This window comes from Meles meles, chromosome 18 (assembly GCF_922984935.1).
Source record: "Meles meles chromosome 18, mMelMel3.1 paternal haplotype, whole genome shotgun sequence".
Taxonomy (NCBI): domain Eukaryota; kingdom Metazoa; phylum Chordata; class Mammalia; order Carnivora; family Mustelidae; genus Meles; species Meles meles.
The window spans coordinates 227,382-246,711 of NC_060083.1; the positions used below are offsets into that span (position 1 = coordinate 227,382).

The 19,330-nt window shown below is 51.2% G+C and overlaps 1 protein-coding gene across 1 annotated transcript; it reads left to right on the plus strand.

Moving 5' to 3' along the window:
• The first annotated feature begins 5,610 nt into the window (after positions 1–5,610).
• Positions 5,611–19,127, plus strand: MED9 (mediator complex subunit 9). Its single transcript, XM_045985184.1, has 2 exons — positions 5,611–5,921; positions 17,218–19,127. Exons 1-2 carry the CDS (start codon positions 5,695–5,697, stop codon positions 17,432–17,434), a joined length of 444 nt encoding a protein of 147 aa, XP_045841140.1. The 5' UTR covers positions 5,611–5,694; the 3' UTR covers positions 17,435–19,127.
• The last annotated feature ends 203 nt before the right edge of the window (positions 19,128–19,330 follow it).

Below are 19,330 nucleotides of genomic sequence, written 5' to 3' on the forward strand. Positions count from 1 at the left end.
AGAAAAAAAAAGAAATAATGATAAGGCTTTTTTGGGAAAAATTTTAAAAGCAGAGGTTCTAGCTAAAACTTCATAGTTCTCACTAGGGGCCACTTCAAATAGCTCTTTACACGCATTCATTCCTGTAACCCTTGCATTAGCCCCATTAAGTAGGTGCTGTTGTGATTCCAGTTTGCAGATAAGGAAACTGAGGCACGGGAGGTGAAATGACTTGTCCAAGTTCCCACAACCAGAAAGAAACAGAAGCCGGGATTCTAATGTACCAAACTCCCCTATTTGCCTGCTCCCACATTTGGCAATTGTTCATACTTCTCCTATTTGCTTCAAGTCCTCTTATAAAAGAAATCTAACACTACACAGAAAGTTGTTGTTGGGGCACCTAGGTGGGTTAAAGCCTCTGCCTTCAGCTCAGGTCGTGGTCTCAGGGTCCTGGTTTGGAGCCCTGCATCGGGCTCTCTGCTCAGCGGGGAGCCTGCTTCCTCCTCTCTCTCTGCCTGTCTCTCTGCTTACTTGTGATCTCTGTCTGTCAAATAAATAAATAAAATCTTAAAAAAAGAAAAGAAAAGAAAGCTGCTGTTACACCCTGATCCCCGGTCCCGTGCATGTGAGGTAAGCCTTTAGCTCCTTTTAAAACACTTACAAGGGTGCCTGGAGGCTCAGTAGGTTAAGCATCTGCCTTCAGCTCAGATCATGATCCTAGGGCCCTTGGATGGAGCCCCAGGTCGAGCAAGGAGCCTGCTTCTCCCTCTGCCTCTGCATCTCCCCTTACTTGTGCGCTCTCTCTCTCTCTCTCACAAATAAATAAATAAAATCTTTTTTAAAAAATAAAAAAATAACACTTTTATATAAGCATCTTGAATCTCTGGACAATACATAGTGTTCATTTTCACATTTCAGACATTTATAAAGAATAATATGCTGTGTTTCCTTTGGGATTTTCCTCTCACCATTATGGTTACGAGCCTCTGTGTTGATACATATTGATCTCTTGGTCTGTACCATTCAGCTCTGCAGCCGTTAGCACACACGGTGACGAGCTCTCAAACGGTGGCCATTCTCAGTGTAAGATGCGTAGTGGATTCCAAAGACGGGATGAAAACCAGCCAACTACCTCTTTAATAATTGCTAAAATTGATCACATGTTGAAATGATCATATTCTGGAGATACCAAGAGAAATAAAATATGTTACTGAAATTCATTTCCCCTGCTGCTCCTTCTTTTTTTTTTTTTAATGTGGCTAGTAGAAAATTGAAAATTGCATAACCATTCAGTCCTTCTAGGAAGTTGCATGGCTGCACAAGGTGAGGTCGAGCTGGGCCTGGAGGCGGGCGGGCTGGCTGAACTTGTAAACCACCAACTTGACTAGAAAGACTCTTCGAGAAACAGGATAAATCTGCCCAAGAAACAATGACTTGGTGGCTTAGCTTGGTGAGGTCTCCCACTTCAGCTTTCATGAAGCCAGCTCGGGCAGATTCCTCTGATATGAAGTCAGCGTTACTCTGCGCCACTAAGCATATGAACTATTTTCAGGGCCAACTGTCAATGCACCTCCTTGTTCACACTTCCTCTGCCTTCGATTTGTTTTCTTAAGCCACAGCTATTTATACCTGGAGTGTTTTTTCATTTTCCAAAAAGAGATGTCCTCTTTATTCTGCCAACGATAATGCTGAGACTTGTAATTAGGTTATAAAACACACCAGAGGGGGTTGGGGGAATGATGGGCAATTGCCATGGGGGTATTATTGATGAGTATCAGATTGCTTTTCGAATTCTGAATAAAAACCTCACTTTAAGATTTTGAATCATAGGGGCGCCTGGGTGGCTCAGTGGGTTAAGCCTCTGCCTTCGGCTCAGGTCATGATCCCAGGACCCTGGGTACCTCATCGGGCTCTCTGCTCAGCGGGGAGCCTGCTTCCTCCTCTTTCTCTCTGCCTGTCTCTCCGCCTACTTGTGATCTCTCTGTCAAATAAATAAATAAAATCTTTTTTTTAAAAAAAGAAAGAAATTTTTTTTAAAAAAGATTTTGAATCATAAGTTACAGAACCAGCAGCGACCGGAAGTGTTGGTCAAGACCGTCGATCTGGTGTCGGGCAAGCTGTGTGGCCCGGGCCAGTACCTTAACCATCATCAGCCTCAGAGTCCTCGCCCAAGAATTGAAGAAGCTGGCATCTGCCTTCTAGAGCTCTTCTGTGGGTTAAATGTGATAACGACTGTGACTCCTGCTTGTACCTACTTTTACTCCCCGCAGTTGTGGCAACTACTAGTAATTCTTGCACCCTCGGCATCTCCCCAGATGGCTGCAAAGGGGTCTCTTCAAGCACACCTGGTCTGATCCCAGCCTTTCTCCTCTGCTCTCTACCGTGACTCTTAAAACTCTTCCCTGAAGTGGGTAGCAAGGTCCGTGGGTAGCAAGAAGAAAAGCTTCAGGCTCTCCCTCCCCTTGCTCTCCCCACCCTCCACACCCCACCCCCACCCTTGCAGGTGCTCTGCACGGTTCTTGCAGAAGAAAGCTGTGCTAAGGCGCCTCACGACAAAGCCTCTGCCAGCACGGGCTCCAGCTTCCTGCTTCCTTCTACGGTCGGGCTTCCCTAGGGTCTGCCTCCATAAACCTCTCCTGATGCATCCAAATAGTAGCATCGATGCTCTCCTTGGGATCAGCGACCTTGCTCTTGAGCACTCCGGCTCATCTTGCTGCCTGCGTAGGGCTTCCTTGCCTCTCTTTAAGACCCTTGATGGTTGGCTTTGAAAGGCTGGGGCTTTCCTACCTCATGTCCTCTCCCCCTCACTAACTAAGCTTAGGATGGTTGTCCCATTGCCCAGAAATTTATTATGCGGCTCCTATATCACACTTGTTTTGAGAAATATAATTACAAAACCACCAGGTTTTTGGCCTAGGATCCTGGGGGCAAACAAGACTTTTGGAGCTCAGCCATGTATCTGAAGTTAGAAAGCAGTTTGGGATCTGCTGTGACTCTGAACTAAAGATTCTACAGTTAAGGAACCTGAGACCTGGGGGTGAAGAGACCGGCCAGCAGGTTTGGAGAGCACCCACCTGACAGTTGCCTTTCCTGTAGGGCACATTTATTCTTCCCACGAGTCCCTCCCCTTTGGCTCCTACTGAAGTCCAGAGAGCCCTCCGCCCCCTGCCCCCACATGTCCCACTGCGTCTGCCGCCCAGAAGATGCATAGTTCATGTCCAATTACTAGCTCCTCCCCATCGAGCCACGCGGGGCTTTAACTCCTGTGTCTCTGCCCCTGTGGCCAGCAGCATCTCTGCGGCTGCGTCGGGGTTTGCCACCTGTCCTCGGGCGCAGGCCTCGCTCTTTGGATTCCTGGTGCTGTGGAGCCCGGGGAGCCCATGGAGCCCGTGGAGCCCACGGAGCCCATGGAGCCGTGGAGCCCGCGGAGCCCGGGGCCTGGCCTGTAACGGGCACTGGGCCGGCTGTCAGCTGTCGGCTCTCGACCGTGGGTGGCGGTGGTCTTCGGGAAGCTCCCCCGAGGGCAAGGGCGGGCTGGTGGAGGCCTTCGGGTCTCGGCCTTCCTGTATTGGTCACTTTGGGACCCTCTTCGTCGTGTTAGTAAGAATGAAACTTTCTGAAATAAATCGATTGCTGGCCAATAATCCAGCTGCCTCGACTTACAACCAAATACGCCAACAGGGGGTGCCTGGGTGGCCCGGTCATTGGGTGTCCGCCTCTGGGGTCCTGGGTCGGGCCGGCGTCAGGCTCCCTACTCAGTGGGCAGCCTGCTTCTCCCTCTCCCACTTTCCCCGGCTTGTGTTCCCGCTGTGTCTCTGTCAGATAAATGTCTATACTGCCTAGAGCAATCTATACTTTTAATGCCATTCAATCAAAATTCCACCGGTATTTTTCAAAGAGCTGGAGCAAATAATCCTAAAATTTGTATGGAATCAGAAGAGACCCCGAATTGCTAAGGAAATGTTGAAAAACAAAAACAAAACTGGCGGCATCACATTACCCGATTTCAAGCTTTACTACAAAGCTGTGATCACCAAGACAGCGTGGTACTGGCATAAAAACAGACACATAGACCAGTGGAACAGAGTGGAGAGCCCAGATATGGACCCTCAACTCCATGGTGAAATAATCTTCGTCAAAACAGGAAAAAATATTCAATGGAAAAAAGACAGTCTCTTCAATAAATGGTGCTGGGAAAACTGGACAGCGATATGTAGAAGAATGAAACTCGACCATTCTCTTACACTGTACACAAAGATAAACTCAAAATGGATAAAAGACCTCAACGTGAGACAGGAATCTATCAGAATCCTAGAGGAGAACATAGGCAGTAACCTCTTCGATATCAGCCACAGCAACTTCTTTCAAGATATGTCTCCAAAGGCCAAGGAAACAAAAGCGAAAATGAACTTTTGGGACTTCCTCAAGATCAAAAGCTTCTGCACAGCAAAGGAAAGAGTCAACAAAACAAAAAGGCAACCCACGGAATGGGAGAAGATATTTGCAAATGACAGTACAGACAAAGGTTGATATCCAGGATCTATAAAGAACTCCTCAAACTCAACACACACAAAACAGATAATCATATCAAAAAATGGGCAGAAGATATGAACAGACACTTCTCCAACGAAGACATACAAATGGCTATCAGACACATGAAAAAATGTTCATCATCACTAGCCATCAGGGAGATTCAAATGAAAACCACATTGAGATACCACGTGACACCGGTTAGAATGGCCAAAATTAGCAAGACAGGAAACAACGTGTGTTGGGGAGGATGTGGAGAAAGGGGAACCCTCTTACACTGTTGGTGGGAATGCAAGTTGGTGCAGCCACTTTGGAGAACAGTGTGGAGATTCCTGAAGACATTAAGAATAGAGCTTCCCTATGACCCTGCAATTGCACTGCTGGGTATTTACCCCAAAGATACAGATGTAGTGAAAAGAAGGGCCATCTGTACCCCAATGTTTATAGCAGCAATGGCTACAGTCGCCAAACTGTGGAAAGAACCAAGATGCCCTTCAATGGACGAATGGATAAGGAAGATGTGGTCCATATACACAATGGAGTATTATGCCTCCATCAGAAAGGACGAATACCCAACTTTTGTAGCACCATGGACGGGACTGGAAGAAATTATGCTGAGTGAAATAAGTCAAGCAGAGAGAATCAAGTATCATATGGTCTCACTTATTTGTGGAGCATAACAAATAACATGGAGGACATGGGGAGATGGAGAGGAGAGGGAGTTGAGGGAAACTGGAAGGGGAGATGAACCACGAGAGACTATGGACTCTGAAAAACAACCAGAGGGTTTTGAAGGGGCGGGGGGGGGGGGGGGGGGGGGGGGGGGGGGGTGCGAGGTTGAGGAACAAGGTGGTGGGTAATAGGGAGGGCACGTACTGCATGGAGCACTGGGTGTGGTGCCAAAACAATGAACACTGTAAATAAACAAATTTACTCTGTAAATAAACAATAAAAAAAAATGGAAAGAAAAAAAGAAATACTTAATAAAAAAAGTCACTAGCCCGTTGCCTAGTAACAGAAACCACGCCCCTGGCCATCGCCCCGCCCATATCCTAGTACGCACGCGCACAACCTTTCTCCAGAGCCCGCCCCGCGGGCGCACGGTGGTGACGTCAGGGGTCCGCGACGCGTTTGAGAAGCTGAGCGCTGGGGTCCTGTTGAGTGACTGGCGCGGTCCCGGGCGCCATGGCCTCCGCCGGGGTGGCCGCCGGGCGACAGGCCGAGGATGCGTTACCGCCGCCGGCCGAGCCGCCGCTGCCCGAGACGAAGCCGCTGCCGCCTTCGCAGCCGCCGCCTCCGGTCGCCGCGGCTCAGCCGCAGCAGTCGCCGGCGCCGAGGCCTCAGTCGCCCGCCGGCGTGAAGGAGGAGGAGAATTACTCCTTTCTGCCTCTGGTCCACAACATCATCAAATGGTAAGAGCCAAGAGAGGACCCGCCACGACACGCCTCCGCCTCGTCCCGTCTCCGAGCGGCAGAGGCCTGGGCGCCGCGGGCTGCACCCCGGGGAGGAGGCCGCTTCCGGGACCGCGTCTGGTCGCCCTTGAGCTCGGCAGAGGTTTGAGCCTGGGGGGTTGCCAGACCTCAGCAGGGCCCCGCGGTGTCCTGAAAGCGAAGGCGGGGGACGAGGCCGGACGCGGGCTCGGCGGTCGGACCGCTCCGGTTCGCCTCTCGGGGTCTGGGGGTCCGGCGCCCCTGCGCCCGCTCTCTCGCGGGTCGGAGGGAGCAGCCCTCGGACGCGGCGTCCCGGCGTGCCCGTCTCCCGGGGTGCGCCCCGCTGGGCGCCGCGGGACGCACCGTCAGAAGGGCCGGCTCAGCGCCGCGCCGCACCCCGCCTGGAGCGGGAAGGCGGGTCTCGGAGTTACCGTCGTCGGAGAGGCCGGAGGGTGCGTGACAAAACACAGAAGCAAAGACGCAAGTTGCCCGGGGGTCGCCGGTGCTCGGACAGTGCAGAGAGTGGTTCGCCGACCTTTCCAATTTGCTCACGGGCGGGAGCAGAAGGGCCGAGGGAGGCAGCTCCCGCAGACCTGCTGGGCCGGCCGGAGTCCGCCGAAGTCGGGAGCCCCAGCCCTCCGCACACTGAGCCACGCAGGCCGCCGCGCCTGCCGTTGCTTCTGGCCGGTCGCCTGGTGGGCCTGCGTTTTCAGCTGACCCTGTAGAAGGAAAACCAACGGCACAACCGGAAGTCGGCTTGATCCGCACGTTTGCGCGGTGGTTTCTGCGGTGGTTTCTGTCCACGTTGCCGGGTAGGCCAGTCTCAGAACCGCCGACCCGTTAAAAACCGGAACGAAGTAATGAAATCGCTCTTCCAGTAACCTCGGGTGGGCAGTACCGCTCTCTGCGCTGCTTTGCTGAGCTGAACTTGCTACCCGCAACGTGAAAGTCTTGTCTGAACGGCGGCTTCTTTGGAGTCCGGCCGGGCGGATCAACTCGCTGTGGGACGACCTCATGCGGCCACCACTTTTGGAACAACTGTGAAGCCTTTGTGCTCAGTTAGACCCTGCCTTCATTTGGCTTCACTTGGTGTGAACTCGCCGTCTACAGGGTGGGCAGACTCTGGTCTGTTCTCATTAGCCTGTGAAGTTCAAGTAGAACTTCCGGCAGCGGTGAGATAGCGAACAAACGCGCGTGAGACCCCAAAGTCCCAGGGCAGGGCTGGATTATAAATGGATTATCCAAATTAACCCAAATTCACTGGTTGTAAGAAAAATACAGACAAAACCAAAATGTACACAGTCTCAGGGACAGTTCTGGACCCCTGAGAGTATACTGCACCCCAGTAGCGCATTTGGGTCGACTGGCCTTAAGCATGGAGCAGTAAGCTACGCTAGAAAGAACATGGGCTTTGAAGTCAGGTCGCCCTGGATTCAGATCCACACACTGATGGTCACTTGCCTTGTAATCTTAGTAAATTATGTAGCCTTTCTAGGCCTTAATTCCTTATCTCTAATACGTGAGTGATAACAGTGGACCTCAAAGAGTGGGTTCAAATTACAGCTTTGTAGTGTGCGGGCTAAGAGATCTCGGTCAAATGACTTAGCTTCCCTGAGTCTCTTTTCTCTCGTGAAATGGAGTAACCGTGCTTTAAATCCCAAGACTGCTGTAAGCTGTACTCAAGAGCAGCCTCCTGTGAAAGACCGAGCGTTGATCACCTGTGTCTATTTCTGTACCCTCCGAAAGGACAGTGAAGAGTGTTTTGTTTTTAAGCATAAAACCAGAAAGAACAGGAGAGGAGATAATTGTCACAAAGCAGATGGCCAAAGGCTAATCCATCTCTCAGCCGGAAGAAGCATCCAGAAGCAGCTGCCTTAGACCATGGCTTCTCCCTCCATCTTGGGAATTGACAACGCCAGGGACTTCTGGAAATAGAGATGAAGTGGGACTAAAAGTCTGTTTAAGAATCAGAGCTCATAGTCGTCTTCCTCAGTCCAAGCAGATGGGTGACTATCCTTCTTCCATCTTGGCAGAAAATTAAAAGATTACTCTCTCCCAAGATTTATTTTTAAAGATAAGCCAGAGAGTCTCTGGACTGGGGAGCACCAGGCACATGGCAGGAGTTGGAGAAAGGGAGCCATACTGAAAAGAGGGATTAAGAGAAACTTCACAAAGTGAAGTGCTTCACCACCCTTTCCCAGTCCGGCTTCTAGACGGGCAGCCAGAGAGACAGAGATCCCTTCTCTGGGGTGTCTGATGAGCCCAAAGGGGAAGACATCGGGGGCTCCCCAAGAAAGAACTTAGTTCATTCGAAGAAAGTAAAGAAGCATCATTAAGAGTTTCCACTAAGTGGGGCGGGGGCACCTGGGTGACTCAGTTAAGCATGCAACTCTTGGTTTCAGCTCAGGTCATGATCTCAGGCTCATGAGGTCGAGCTCTGCGCTGAGAGCAGGGTCTGCTTGGGGTTCTCTCCCTCTGCCCCACCTCCTGCGCTCTCTCTCTCAAATAATAAAATCTCCCCCAAAAAAGGGAGTTTCCACTAAGCCTTTTAGTGTTTTACACTTTTTTTTCAGTATTCTCCATTATTTACTAATACGCCGCTTTTTACTAACAGAATATAAAGTATTTACATTTTCTATTGGCATTCGGCTTCTTCCTCCACATCTGATGGAAGTCAAAATAATGAACATCCTCTTTATCATAGGATCGTATCTTTTTCTTCTTTCATTTAGAATGCTGAAAGCAGTAAATTAGGCACATTAATCGAATAGTATTTTACTCTTAACTATATGACTGGCAGCCAGGGTCACTAAGCATTGAAGAAGAACCGTAGCAAAGGATAGAACAAAACAGAAGCGCAAAACTCCACTTGGAGGAAACTCACTGAGAGAAGGAAAGACCCTATCACCATGAAAGGAGCTAGGATGTGATCTTCAAGTGTGTGTAGGTAGGTATTTGTGTTAAGAGGCTGATGAGGGAAGGAGCCAGACTGTGGTAGGAATGGCACAAGAGAGGGCCCCAGGGCAGCCTGGAGGAGTCAGGAGGTTTGCTAAGGGCCGGTGTGGAGTCTTAGATTACGGCAGGCAGGAGGAGTGGTGTAGGAAGAGCGCGGACAAGGTCGTGACGCCAAGAAGCAGCATCGAACTCTTGCAGCCGGCTCGCAGGGTGATGAGGCTGGGGCGTAAACGGAAGGTCGTAAGGGAGAACTGGCAAGAGGGAGAGAGTCAGCACACAGAGGACAGCACATCCCCCACAGGGAGGGAGATTTTGTCCTCTGAGGAGTGGGGAGCCAATGAGAACTTCCAACCGCTGGGCCTCAGTCAGATTCGAGCTCGAGATAGAGGTGGCGTCCCTGCCCCCAGGCGGGGAAGCCAGTGAGGACGCTGTCCCAGCAGGCCGGCCTGGCCGGACGGAATGAGGGCCAAGACGCGCTGGCTCCTGAAGGCCCTTGATCTCTCCCTCTCCTGTAGCTTCTGCGCGCACCCCTGTATTATCTGTTTACTCCTTGCCCAGGGGACGAATGAGAAGCTGAAGTGAGTTTAGCCTTTCTCGTTCTCATAAAGAATTCGGACTCCTGCGTCATTAGGTCTGTAGAAAGTTTTTATTAAAAAAAAAGTAACAGTTGCAAATTCAGAATCCTGTAAAGTGAAGTTCCCTCACCAACCCTAATTGCTGCTGATATTCTAAGTACCCTTCCAAGACCTATATATGCATGTCTTTTAAAAAATGTATAGGACTTGAGATCATACTGTACTTTTTTTTTTCCCCCTTATGAGTCTGTCTTGGACCCTTTTCATTCCCACCCACGAAGGCCTCCTCAGTAAGGTAGCAGCCCCATCACTGACGTAACCAGTCTTGTTTGTGGACGTTTACGTGTTGTTCTAATTTTTGCTGCTGCCAGCGGTGCTGGGGGGAGCATCCTTGTACTGGAGCACGTTTATGGTGAGGTAAATCCCGAGCAGTGGAATTGCCGGAGCGGAGGGTACAGGCATTTCTCATTTTCATAGCTGTTGCTGAAGGTAGAGCGCTACATCGTTTTAGCTTTGTCCAGAACACAATCCTGTGGCCTGGGCTGCTTTGATTAACCACCGTGGGCCAGAAATCTGCCATCCAGAAAGTATTTTTTAAAAATTCTAGGGGTGCTGGGTGGCTCAGTTAGGCATCTGCCTTCGGCTCGGGGTCCTAGGATCGAGCCCCACGTCTTGGGGCACCCTGCTCAGCAGGGAGCCTGCTTCTCCCTCTCCGTCTGCCCCTCCCCCTGGCTGTACTTTCTCAGATAAATAAAAATCTTAAGAATAAAAGTCGCAGTTGTAAAAACAAAAAATGAAATGAAAAATTTCAATTGTAGATGTATTCGAAGAACCCCGCAAAGGTACAAAATGGCAAGTGAGCCTCTCCCTCCACTCCTCCCAGCTCCCTCCCTTGTCCCCAGGCTGCGTCATCCTCCCTTCGTGATTATGCCACCGTTTCTTTCAACACTTCCAGGCTTTCTGGCATTTTGCCGCTGCGGTCAGTGCTGCAGCGACCCCGTTTGTCAATGGCCTGTTTGTAAACTGAGTAAATTTCCAGCAAAGGGATATGTGACTTTAACATTTCCATCACTGTTAGCAAATAAGTAAGAAAGCGCCAGTGTGTGCTTCACCAGCAGTGTGTTTGGGTCTCTTTTTGTTAAGATTTTATTTATTTATTTGACAGACAGAGATCGCAAGTGGACAGAGAGGCAGGCAGAGAGAGAGAGGAGGAAGCAGGCTTCCCGCTGAGCAGAGAGCCCGATGTGGGGCTCGATCCCAGGACCCTGAGATCATGACCTGAGCCAAAGGCAGAGGCTTAACCCACTGAGCCAGCCCGGCGCCCCGTGTATTTGTGTGTTTTCCCCATACCCCTGCCATCACCTTTAAACGTTTTAACTCGGGCTGATCTGACAGGTCAGAAATGCTGTGTTGTATTGGTCTGTGTCTCATTTGATCAGATAAAGCATCTTTTCATATGCATCTTCTTACGTCATCTGTGTTTTTCCCCTGTAAACTGCCCATTTTCTATGAGGTCATCCCTCTTTTAATGAACCTTTGCCGGGCTAGCGTATTATACATACTACCCCCGAGTTGTGACTTCTTTTGACTTTGTTCCCGGTTCTCTTGTTTGTTTGTCATCTGGAAGCATCGTTTATGCACGCAGCTTTGTTACGCTTTTCCTTAGTGGCTTCTGGATTTTGGTCCTAGTTAGCAAGGCCTTCCCACTCTAATAACGGGACAAATGTCAATCTCTCTTTCCTCTAGGACTTTTATGGTTTCATTTTTCACTTCCAATGTTTTTTTTTTTTGGATTTATGTATTTATTTGAGTGAGAGCAAGTGAAGGGGGAGGGACAGAGGGAGAGAAAGAATCCTAAGCAGGATTAGATCCCAGGACCCTGAGATATAACCTGAGCTCAAATCATGAGACCGATGCTTAACTGACTGAGCCGCACTTTCAGTTCTGTGGTGCTTCTGGAATGTATTTTAATGGAAGAAGGAAGGGGACACCCCCACTTTCCCTCCCGGAGCTGTATCATCCCATTGCTCTTACCACATATTCATCGTTTTCTCTGCTGGAGCCATCGCCTTCGCCATATACAGGGAGTCCCCATATGTTTGCTCATCTGCTTCTGGACATTCTGTTCTTCTCCAGCACCAAACTGTGAAATCTTCCAGGCACAATTCATGATCTGTCCAGGCCGGTCTTCCCTCTTCCCTCTCTCTCGGCAGCATTTACTTGTAGTACCTTGATCTCGCCCAGCCTGTTTTCTGTAGCCTGGCTGAGATGCTGGGAGGTGCAGAGATGATGAGATTAGGTTAGTAGAACGTTCAGGCTTTACTTCCAAGCCTGTTGGTAACACTCATGGTCCAGGTCCTTTGGGGATCTTACAGTCATTTCTTTTTTTTTTTTTTTTTTTTATTTATTTATTTATTTATTTGACAGAGCGAGATCACAAATAGACAGAGAGACAGGCAGAGAGAGAGAGAAGGAAGCAGGCTCCCGCCGAGCAAAGAGCCCGACGCGGGACCCGATCCCAGGACCCCGAGATCACGACCCGAGCCGAAGGCAGCGGCCCAACCCACTGAGCCACCCAGGCGCCCTTACAGTCATTTCTTAAACAGTTTCTTTGCCTTTATCCTCTCGTCTCTCTAATTCATCCTGTGCATGTTAGCAGGTGAATTTTTCTCTGCTGAAAAATCTCTAGGGCTCCCTATTCTTCCCATTCCGTCCTTCCCCACTGGTAGCCCTCCATTCAGGAGTCCGTGCAGACCATCTTCAGAGGCCTGCCTGGACCATGCCACAGAAAACCCAGAGCGAGTCATTCTGATGCCAGTGCCCTTTGGGTGCATGGAGTCCTCCAGGGCGCATGCGTCATCTTTGCCCAGGGAAATGCCACCTACGCTTGTAGACCTGCTCAGAGGCCACCTCCCACACCAGGAGAGCGCCCAGTTCTTGTCGTCGTGGCTGGGATGCACCCTGCCTGGCGCTGGAGAGAAGCTCCACCGCACTTCCCTCCTGCTGGCCGTCCCTGAGTTGAAGGAATGATCCAAACGACATATTTGTGTTAACTTAGAGAATGAGGAAAAGGGGAAAGGAAAATGTCATTTCCATGTGTGTAAGAAATGTTAGGGTTCCCAACTCTTTGAGACCTCTCCTCTTACGTGTAGAAATCCCATTAGAGACATATGTGTAGAACAAAGGAGGAAAGAAATGAGGACCAAAGAGAATTCAGTGTTTTCCCCCTCAAAGTTGCCAAATCTAGAGTCTGGAACTAAGTGTCCCAGCCTAGGAGCCCTGAGCTGCGGTTGTCTCTGCCCCGCTGCTGGTTGTGGCTCGCTCAGGAAAAGTATTCTGTCGACATGGGTACTTAAATGGGTTTTTGGTTTGGTTCGGTAATTTTTTTAGTTTCTTGAAAGGTTCTGTGTTTGCTGGGTAGGAAAGGGGGAGCCATCTGGGACACTGCAGAGCTAGTTTAAGTGAGGAGTACACGGTGTCGTCCTTCACCTCTCGGTCGGGGCCATGTCGCTGACAGCAAGTCTTTCTATTGTCCAGGCAGGTCAACAAGACCTGGGAGCCCAGGCAACACCACTTTCATGGAAACGGTATTACTGACCTTCCTACACAAGATCTATTTTAATCTGATCAGCCCTCCATGCCGGCTGAGGCCTGTCCTCAGATGGAGAAGGCCGCGGCTCCCACATCAGTGGAGACGTCTGAGAGAGAAGCCCCTGGCTCTGTGGGGCTTGTCTGCCCTCATTTGACTGTAGTCTTCTCTGCCCTTGGCTTCTCCTTCAACCGAATCCCAGTGAAAAGGATGAGCGCCCAGACAGGGAATATTTATAGCCTGTTCGGAAGCATTATTTCTGGGCCAGCTTACAAGCTGTTCCCTCCTCTGCCACTTCATCTCATTCGGCCTAACTTAACAAGCACCCACTGCAACCCAGACTCCACGAAACAGGCACATGGGACCACGGTCACTTAGTGCAGTGGAGAAGTGCCGCGTTCAGGCGGAGTCCGGGGCACGGTGGGAAGGGGCACAGGCTGCTGGTGGCTGGCCCTAAGGGGCCCCCTGCAAGTGCGAACTGGCCTGGCAGGTGTCTGGGAGCTTGGGAGTCAGACTTGGGTTTTGTAAAGGTACGTAGGGCAGAGGGGGTCAGAAGGAGGAGAGGACCCAGCTCTGGAAATCAGGGTCGGTGGGAGAAGGAGGAGCGGACGGGACGGCGACTGGGTGCACATCAGGCACCAGGAAGCGCGGCACAGGGACACATCTGTAGGGGCGCAGCATTCCAGCTCGCTCAGTCCTGTAGATGGGAGCGCCCTGCCTCCGAGCTGTGGCATGCTGCAGGGCTGGTCAGTGCGCTTGGGATGCCGGCAGGACTCCTCAGAATCCAGGGAGAAAATACGTGGGAACTGTTGGCACGAGGGTCCCGAAATTCAGGAAGGAGGTCAGGCTGGGGGTTGTTGGCCTCTGAAGAGGTAGAAGTGGACGAACCCATTCTGGGCTGCCCTGTAGAGCGGTATTTTTTTCAAACTTCTTTTAGCAGAACCTTTTGTGGCCCCTCCTTAAAAGGAATCTTTTTCACTTGTAACCCTGTAAGCAGATAAAAGCAAGGGCCCCTCTCAGAGGACATCTCAGGTGCTGGCGGAAGTAAACAGAGAAAGGCACCCAGCCGCTCGCTCTCTGACAGCCGGCGGGCCGGCCAGTGCTGTCGAGGCCGTAAGGGACAAGCGCGTCTGCAGCCACTATAACTATATAGGTTTCTTGAAGGGCATTTTGTCAGCCCGTCAGAAATTTGAAAGTACATAACCTTTAACCTAGAAATTCACTTCTGAGAAGTCAAGATACTTGCACAAGTACTTGGGGCTGTAGGTACAAAACATTCACTGCAATTACAGACGGTAGTTGCCTACGTCCAGATGGCCAACAGTAGCCAAATTTAGCTGATTCACAGTATGTGCGTTCACCTGGAAAGACATCCGAGGTGCAACTTAAGTGAAAAAAGCAAGAATGGTCACATTGTTGTCAAAGCAAATAACAAAGAAGTACATGTGTGTTTGTAACCGTATATTTCGAAACGGTCTGAAATGTATATGCCACATGTCAGCGGGTTTCTCTGGGATGTGCCTTAGAGGGATCTTCCTTTTCTAAGCCTCGGTGTCTCCTGTTTTAAAGTTTTTCCCTCAAGCACCTATTACGGTCACAGGAAAAGCAACAACCCCCCCTCCCCACCCCCACACTGTTTTAGAAAGATGCCGGCCACTGAAGTTAGCATGGAAAGAGGGAGGGAGGGAGGACAGGACTAGTCCCAGCATGGGTCAGCCAGGACAGTGGGGGCGCAGGACTGAGGGTCACGGAAACTGAGGAGGAAGAAACAGGAAACAGGTCTGCTACTGCGTGGTCTCAGGTTTGAGAAGAGGTTGGCTTCGGGAACCAGGTGGGTTCCTTTTGCTTCCAGGTTCCTGGTGGACACACTTGCCCAGTTGAGGCGAGCTGGCATCTTCAAGTCCCAAGGCGCCTGTAGTAAAAATTGGAGCTGTGACCATATTTAGACCCGAACAAGGCATTGCTCTTAAACCTGCCTGCCTAATAAGCCTGTGATGTTTGCCTTGGGCCTGGTGCCAGGAACACTGAATGTGTGTGTCGGCGGGATGCTGAGTATCACCTAGGATGTGCGCAGGAGACGGAGAAGTGTCCTGTCAGGCAAGCCAGAGCAGCAGTATTTTTGTCCATCTTTTAGAAACTACTATAAGCAGGACCAAAGTGCCCTAACCTGGCCCTTGTTTGTATGATTTTCGTCTGTTGACCTTGGCCTAGTCTCATTTTTTTTTCTTCTAAAGTTGGCTGATGACTAACATTGAACACAAAGGCAGGCCCGTTCGGAGATTTCTGCTTTTATTCACACACTGTTTGGCCTGGCTCATTTCTTTTGGCTTGAGCATTTCACAGTCATCCCAGTCTAGCAGGTTCCCGCTTGGTTGGAGCCGGTTCCTGAATAGAGAGTTCTCCTCGCTCCAGGAGTCCCACATTATTTACCTTCACCAACTAGGGCAGGCGGAGAAGCTTGCCGAGAGGGCCTTGCTGGGGGCCACATGGCCCCCTTTCCCTGTAGCTTCCCTCCAGGCAAGCCTTTATGGGGCTCCTTCGCTGAGAGTTCACGGAGCGAAGAATGGACAACCTTGAGATGCTGGGGATTTTCAAAACGAGCACCCTGAGCATGGCCCACTTTTTCCTTCAGAACTCAGTCTTCTTCGGGGCTGGGTCATGCTTGCTCCCATAACTGGGTGATGGTAACTTCCTTCCAGTTTCTTACTTTATGTATTTTTGTTTGTTTGCTTTTACTGTGTCCTTTCAGATTGGTGTGAATTAGTGTTCTTAAAACTGTAGTTCAATTTCAGAGCTCCCTTAGGACTTCTGTTCGTTCGACGTGTTAACGCATATGCCATGCAAGTATAACAATTTCAGAAACCCAGATGGTTTCCCTCCAAAGTTGTAGATTCGAGCCGACATCTAAAATCATTAAAATAAAAGATGCCCCCTATCTGCTCCCTTCTAAAGAATTCACAGTTCTCATAAATGCCAATTACTCCTCTCTAGAAACCCGGGTAAGGTATCCCATTCATTGGATATTTAAAGTGAGGGCATCGAATGATGACAAGAAATGTTTGGCTGGTTAACATTCCCTAGAATGAGTGATTCTCCAGATCTTGCCTCTGAGCTAGCGCAGGGAGCAGGGTTAGCCCATCTCATTTGCCAAGTGATTGCCAGGGAAGATGGATATTCTGTCTGCATAAGCAGAGAAATGATGAATAATGAACATGAATTAGCACCATCTGGGTTGATACTCCCCATCAGGAATGGACGTTTATTTCAAAAAATAAGTGATCGTTGACAGTTCCCCCCCCACCCCACGCCTCAATGGGTGACTTTTAGAACAGCCTACTGAACTGGCTTTGAGTTTTAGTCCCAGCTGTTCGTTTGCAAAAGCTCCCCCGCTTGCTCACTTGTAAAAAATGTATAGGAGCAACTGACAAGCTGTTTCTTTGATCTTAGGTGAAGGTTTTGTTCTTGTTTTTATTTTAGCAGTGCAGGGGGAGTATGGCTCTCTGGGCAGGTAATGATAGCCAGCAGTGGGATGGAGGGAATGATCCTGCCTGACCTGAAGGCAAGGAATTTACAGGACTGGTAGGGGAGACTTCGTACCTGCTGGAAAAATTTCCAATAGCTTGTAACTAATGTAAAATTTATGACTAGCCCTGTGGAAATGAGTGCTTACGTTAACAGACTCAGGCAGCAAAACATCAGCTAAACTTAGCTCTGGCTCGCTGATAAAGTTTCTTGATTGGCCTGGAAATGTCTCCAGTTAGAAGAAATGTAGGATTTCGGCCAGTTTTGCCAGCCATTCATCACCTCACAATGGTAATGGTGTGTTCAGTCATTCAACAAACATTATGAACTTACTTGCCAAGCGTTCGGGCAACAAAGGCGAATTTGGGCCCAGGGGTACGTGTCCCAACAAGGCAGACACAGTCCCGGCCCTCTGAGCTAATGGGGTTTCGGCCTCGAATGGCGCCAGCAGGCTGAGGGGCTGCCGTGGCAGTTTTGGGCGTGGGTGCTTCTCCTGGGCAGCTGTCCCCTGGGGGCGCTCGGCCTCGGAAGGGGACATGCCGACAAGGCAGGCTGAGAGGTAAGGTCGGAAGAGAGCGGGTTCTGTGGGGGTGAGTCCGAGCCGTGAACGCTAACGACTGCCCTCTGCCCCCTGTAGCATGGACAAGGACAGCCCGGACATCCACCAGGACCTAACCGCCCTCAAAACCAAGTTCCAGGAGACGCGGAAAGTCATCAGCGCCATGCCCGGCATCCGCCTGAGCCCCGAGCAGCAGCTGCAGCAGCTGCACAGCCTCCGGGAGCAGGTCAGGACCAAGAACGAGCTTCTGCAGAAGTACAAGAGCCTCTGCATGTTTGAGATCCCCAAGGAGTAGATGAGGCCGGCTTCCAGGAAGGCCCGGGAAAGACGCGGGAGAGCACAAGGCCTCCCTGACTCCCCCCGACCAGCGCCTCGGACTCCAGCTGTGAACTCTGTAACCTGGGGCTGCTTCCGGAGCAGAACTTGGCCTTGACTGTGGCTTGGCGTCGTTGGTCCTCCTTGTGGAGGGTGCAGCCGTATGTCTAGATGCAGAACAACGAGAGGGCCTGCTGGTGGAAGGAAGAATGTTCCTGGAGGCTGGGGAGGGGGCCATCTGCTGTGCGTTCAGGCTGTTCAGGCTCCGCGGGCAGAGCGCAGTGGGAGAGGAGGCGGTTCCTCTTGGCTTCCGGCCCTCCCCCCACCCTCTGCTCCCACCCTGGGGTGTGCTGCACCCCGGGTGCTCACTGTTCCGCGACAGCGGTGTCATGACACATGGGCATAGGAGTCCCCAGACCAACGGGGTCTGCACCCCCAAGGCACGCATTTCAGATGCCGAAAGAAAGCCCGCAGAGGAAGAAGATTGTTGTGCGAGACGGCAGGGTGGCTTCCCCCTGCTCACCCCACCCCCGCCCTGCCCCCTGAAGTACTTCGTTTCTTTTTTATGTTTGAGCCAGTGAATGAACGGAACTGTGTGGTGGGGGTGTGACCCAGAGCGGGGCAGGCGGCCCTGTCTCCTGCTTCTCTGCCACGTGCACGTTCTTGTTGCTTTTAGCTCTTGCTCCCTTCGGTCCACTCACCCAGTCACTTCATGCTGGAGGCTGACTGGACCCCTTCGGACCCCGAGCTGCTTCCCACGGGCCGGAGGGCACCACCGTCTCTACGCAGGCTCACGCCGGTTCCCAGGGGACCGAGCCTTGCCTCTTAACGGTTCAGATTCCTGTTGTCCTGGTTTAAATAATGAGTCTCCCCTCTGGCCTTCTCACTAAAGAGCCAGCCACGAACCCTCGCTGCACCCCAGATAGAAGTGATCTTGATGTGCCCTCGGTGACGGCTCCGCTCACCCATCCGCCGGGTGCGACAGGGCTGTTTGAGGTCCCTTCTGACCCCGCCTGATGAGCCACACCTGCAGGTTCGACGGCCCAGTTCTGCTTCATGACACCCCTCTTTTCTTCCTCCGATCTGCGTGCCCTCCCTGGCCTGTCAGACCGAGCCCTTCCCCCTTGCGTCTTCCTGTCCAGCCGAGAAGTAACTACGTATTATTTAGATCTCGAAGTGGGCGCATGTAACCTTCCCAGACCAAGTCAGGGGCTTAACAGATGCCCGCCGATTGAGCTCGTTGGCAGCAAGACCGCTGGAAGGTGTTCTTCGCAGGGGCTTTGTGCGTGCTGACCCGCAGCCACCTGTCAGAGCGGGGCTGGCGCAGGGGGAGCACGGGACGTGTGAAGGGGGGATCTGGTTTCAGTGGCTCTGGAGAGAAGAGCGCGCTCCGAACTGAAGTGGACAGGCACCCGGTAGGCCAGCCCACCATGGGACTGTTCCTTAACTGAATCAGTTATGTCCTTGACATTTCAGAGTCGCGTGGGGCCGGTTTTAAGGCTCTGACCAAACGGGAACCACAAAGCACGTAGAGATACAAGACTTCCGGCCCTTCTGCAAGGCTGAAGACCTCTTCCCGGGGCCAAGGGAGACAGAGCCTTCCCTGTACTCCCCGCTTTGTCCTGGTGACATTCTTTGCAGGTATAATTAAAAGAACCTGTGCTCTGCTCTCAGGCCATCTTGGGTTTTGTGCGGAGAAATCCATCATAGGGTGTCCCTCCTGCATAGGTGCGAGGAAGATGTTCATTTTGCTCAGAGGGGAGAGAACAAGTTGTGGGAAGCCCCGCCGTGCACCTCCTCCCCTCAGCCCACACAGCAAAGCCAGCATGAGAAACAGGGTAACTGCCCTCAGGAGTGACATCTGTCCCCAAGGACC

Excerpts from the sequence above, each read along its gene's own strand:
- MED9 (XM_045985184.1), top strand. The coding sequence starts at position 5,695 with ATGGCCTCCGCCGGGGTGGCCGCCGGGCGACAGGCCGAGGATGCGTTA. Across the intron at positions 5,922-17,217 it reads GTCCACAACATCATCAAATG|CATGGACAAGGACAGCCCGG; the intron begins GTAAGAGCCAAG and ends TGCCCCCTGTAG.